Genomic DNA, 5,023 nt, shown 5'->3' with positions numbered 1-5,023 from the left:
CATAGTCAACCAAATTGACCAAATCCGATCAAGAAAATAATTATAATCCCCCCAAAATTCGCATAAATTTAGGTGATCTACTCTTTACTGGCTAGCTTGTTCTAACAGCCAAAATTATTAGAGGAAGTTAAGTGTTGATAAACTACCCCTCACACCACAAACCAAACAATATCACGAGGCCAACAAATCACCTATAAACGCTCCCATACATCTATTATTCTCCCATCACCTTCATATATATAGCAGAAGCTAAACACCATAAGCTGATGACATTATGGCTATGGCTTTGGCAATCATGCTGTTTTGCTCTCTAATTGGAGTTTTCGCCGACGGGGTCAGCGGCCGTGCGACGGCATCCTTTGTGTTCGGAGACTCTCTCGTAGATGCCGGAAACAATAACTTTCTTCAGACGCTGTCGAAGGCGGATATAAGGCCGAACGGGATTGATTTGGCCGCCTCCGGCGGGGAGCCGACCGGTCGGTATACTAATGGGAGAACTATTGCAGATATTGTTGGTAACTACATGCATCATCCCTCTGCTTTCCTCACATGCCCCAACAAAAGGAAATTTACACATTTACATAAATTTCACTTTGTTGGTGCATTTACATGCATAACTTACATTTTTACACACATAGCACTCAAAATTTACATATTTAATATTTATCTTTGTTTTTTGATGGTGGTTGTGAAGGAGAGAAATTGGGACAAGTGAGCTTTTCACCCCCATTTCTGGCTCCAAACACAACTGGAAGATCTATATTGAATGGAGTAAATTATGCTTCTGGCGGAGGCGGAATACTGAACGGCACAGGACAGATATTTGTATGTTCCTTTGATTTTTCTTCATAATTTAGCTATCAAATCTACCTATTCGGTTCATCATACAATATATGCATATTGACAGTTATTTTACATATTAGCCCTCATATTTTATAAAATACTTGTTGACAGGTAAATAGACTGGGGCTGGAAATCCAGGTTAATTACTTCAACATAACCAGGCATGAAATAGACAAAATATTGGGGAAATCCGAAGCAAAGCTATTTTTTATGAGGGATGCCATATTCTCAGTGACCATAGGGTCCAATGATTTTCTTAACAATTATCTCTTCCCCTTCCTCTCTGCTGTGGTGAGATTAAATGAGACTCCTGATGCCTTTGTGGATCAACTCATCAACACCCTTCGAACCCAACTCACCGTAAGTAATTTTCATTATTTCAACAAGGTTTATTTTATAATTTTTTATTTGTTACCATGCATTTAAGAAGGCTTGAAATTTAAGATAACGCCGGCATTCTGTTGCTAACCATAATATTTTCTGAGCCGGGCCAATGGTTCGGATTCGACTATGTGGTAAAATGCTATTGACATCTGGATGTAATTTTACATCTGCACGCCAGACTTAATATTTTTCCCTCCAGCAAAGACATAGGCCTTGTTTAGAGTTTATGGGGGATCTATAATTTTGATGTTAAGTGGGAGGTTGGAGCAAATGTATATAAAATTTAATATTTGCAAACCTTTATAATTTATTCATATCCATTAATGTTAGATTTCTTATAATTATTAATATTGTTTCTTAATACTTTATTCTCATGTCACATTAAATAAAAAAAAAATGAAATTATTAAAATTTGATTGTTGACAAAAATACCAATTATTAATATTGTTTCTTAATACTTTATTCTCATTTCACATTAAATCAAAAAAATGAAATTATTAAATTTTGATTCGCAACAATTGTTGACAAAAATGCACACAAGATATGCAAATTTTAATTTTTTTTATATCTTAAACAGAGACTATATACATTGGATGCTCGAAAATTCGTGATTGCCAACGTCGGGCCCATCGGGTGCATTCCATACCAAAGAAGCATAAACAGGCTGACAGAGTCGGAATGCGTCAGCCTCCCAAATGAGCTCGCGAGACAATACAATGTCCGCCTAAGAGACCTGCTCTCCGAGCTAAATGAAAATCTCCCCGGCGCCAAATTCTGCCTTGCAAATGTATATGACCTTGTCTTCGAAATCATCACAAATTATCAAAGATATGGTATGCTCAATCAACATATATAATTTTCTTTTCAATTTTTTGATGTAAAATTACAATGTTATTAACATATTTTTTTCTTAATTTTGAAGGATTCAAGACTTCGAGCTCCGCGTGTTGCGGCAATGGAGGGAAGTTTGCGGGAATCATTCCGTGCGGGCCGACGTCGACAATGTGCGATAATCGATCCGAATATGTGTTTTGGGATCCGTATCACCCGAGCGAGGCGACGAATTTAATAATCGGAAAGTATCTGGTGGATGGAGACTCCAAGTATATTTCTCCCATGAATCTGAGGCAGCTTATAAACCTTTGATATTAAAATCAAATAGCTTAATTTGTAATTGGGAGATGAATGACATGCCATTTATAGTAATAATGGAGAACTTAGGCTTAGATTGGGAGTTTAAATGAAGTCTAGTGTGTTGAAAAATATTAAATGGTGATATATCTATTGTAAGCAACATTAATTATTTTTTTTTTGCTTCAACTTTAATGTTAATAGGTAGATGTGATTCTTTTCAGGAAATGTTTATGTCAATTGGTTTTCAGTGATTATAATAATGAGTTTATCTAAATATGAAGATATTGCTTTAGGGCACCCATTATGTGTCTGGGCATGGCATGAATGCGTGGAAGAGAGCAAGCAAAACTTGAACTAATTGTGCTTTTGGGCTAAATATTAAGCCGAAAGGTTATGCTTCAATTATTTTTAGTCTCGCAATAGGGCTATTAAATTTCTCTGTGTACCGACAACTATCTGTTTTGGAGATCTCAGATAATCAAAACTATAAAAATAAATGGGTTCTTGGGGTTCCTTGATGGCTCTGCCCCTCAACCACCCTCAATGATAGCAAATGGATCTGGTGCAACTATTTCCAATCAGCTCATAGTACTTGGATGCTTATATATCAAATTTTTATAGTAAAGATATTCTCAATCATTTTTAGCAACCATTATATTGTATATCATTATATTGTATATTTTGAATTTAGATAGCAACTTTGATATGTTGAAAACTCTGAAAAAAATAATTGCAGGACATAAACCGATTCAAAGTAATTCATCTAAAAAAATAAGCTTAACAATGTCTCCATGAAAAATCAGACCATTATCGCACAATATCTTACACAGATCAAAATTTCATAGCTGGAGCTTCCATTGATACTGAAAATATCACTTTATATATCCTCAAGGGTCTCCCCAGATTCTATCAAGTAGTCAAAAATAGCAATGATAACTCAATTAAATCCTATTGAACTAGAAGATCTCTATTTTCTTCTTTTCAGCGAAGAATAAACATCTCAAATCATAATAATGAGACTCACAAGTTGACCCTCAACAGTTTCTCTATTTTCAAAGAGGAAATAAAAAATATAATCCAAACAAAGGAGAACACACCGTCATACCAAAGAGAATTATGGGTTTACATATCCAAAAAATAAATTTTGATATTTATACAATATTTTAACATCATAATTATGATAGAAATTATACATGAAGAAAATATATTTCAATTTCATGAAGTTGAAAATGATAATATTTTTAATGTGATTTAAATTTTGGAAGTCTTCTAAGGGTGGTTTAATGACTTGATCTGAGCTTGATTTGACTCGGATTGGACTAGCTTTTATATCATTAGGTCCGTCTCATCGAGCCGGTCAGTTTGACTATAATTTTGCTGAAATCGAAGCTCTAGATGACTTTTTATCAAGATTTGAACGTTTCTTGTTCAAAATATCATCTTGGAATCCGTATCATGCTTCGAAATTCTTGCAGTATTATGAAAATTTATTGGCGTCGTATCAATAATAAATGAGAACAAATAAATTACGGGAGCTACGATATTTGCAGAAATTAAATTTCAACATTTTATTCTTTGATCGATTATTTATTTAAAACATATTATTGAATCAAATCAATACTTCTATCATTGATTGTTCAATCAAATTTATAATTGAAACAATTTGTAGAATCAAATGGAATTGATTTTTTGAATTAGAACTATAATTTTATCTATCTTTTGTTAGAAATTCGATTAAGGTTTTATTTAAGGTATTCACTCAAAATCAAATTTATGAGAAAAAAGATCTCCTTCATTTTGTGAATTGAATGAACAATTAAGTCCAACATCTCAAACAGAGTAAAAGGAAATTTGGCCATTTGCATATTTAGCATCTAAAATTTCATATTTACATATCTAGTTGCTATAGTAGAAAAAAATAATAATAATTAAAAAGTCATTATATTTAATTATTGAAGAAGCCAAAGTCATCCTACTTCATCACTTTCCAACTTAAAGCTGGTTTGGTGTCATAACTATCATTTAGTTACTCATTGCCATATCATATGATATTAAGAAGCATATTATTTATTAGTTGATATGATGAATCCATCCTGATGAAATTTTTTAATTGAATTTTTTTTAGAATTGCATGCAAGACCATTCAACCTCCAATTTTTGCAATTTTAAACTAAACCAGTCAAAGCCAACAACATCATATGTGAGCAAATCATTATTCAAATAAGCTCAAATTAAATGCTTCAAATGCTTCAAATGATCTTTGAAACTTATATGATTGTTGCCAAATAGATCATTTTGAAATATTTAACAAGCATATGATTATGAAGTTCATACTTCATTAATGCATTTAATGTCGAATGAACATTCTATAATCAAAGAAAGCAATACGGAAAATCTAATCGAATGATTTAAGACCGCCCAAATTAATCAAAAATAATTTTAAAAAAAATTATAAATCAATCATTATTCTTCAAATGAGATTAAAAGACATGAAATTGTAGAGCACTTTAAAATTTAAAGAACTATATATCTCTGTTTGATTACTAACAATGATGATCACCAACAACAAACATCATTAGTGTATATATGATTGCTCGACTGTCATGACATGCCGATCAGCTTCTACTATTATCTTCTAATTGTACGAGCTCAATTGTCATCT

At 32.6% G+C, this 5,023-nt stretch overlaps 1 protein-coding gene across 1 annotated transcript; it reads left to right on the top strand.

Annotated features, from left to right (window-relative positions):
- Positions 1 to 249: 249 nt before the first annotated feature.
- LOC110032991 (GDSL esterase/lipase At2g23540) lies at positions 250 to 2,591 on the top strand. The gene is made up of 5 exons (XM_020736809.1): positions 250 to 515; positions 695 to 825; positions 955 to 1,203; positions 1,805 to 2,060; positions 2,150 to 2,591. Exons 1-5 carry the CDS (start codon positions 275 to 277, stop codon positions 2,371 to 2,373), a joined length of 1,101 nt encoding a protein of 366 aa, XP_020592468.1. The 5' UTR covers positions 250 to 274; the 3' UTR covers positions 2,374 to 2,591.
- The last annotated feature ends 2,432 nt before the right edge of the window (positions 2,592 to 5,023 follow it).

The sequence above is a fragment of the Phalaenopsis equestris genome, unplaced genomic scaffold, assembly GCF_001263595.1.
Source record: "Phalaenopsis equestris unplaced genomic scaffold, ASM126359v1 Scaffold001078, whole genome shotgun sequence".
Lineage (NCBI taxonomy): Eukaryota > Viridiplantae > Streptophyta > Magnoliopsida > Asparagales > Orchidaceae > Phalaenopsis > Phalaenopsis equestris.
This window is presented reverse-complemented; position numbering and strand designations above follow the sequence as displayed.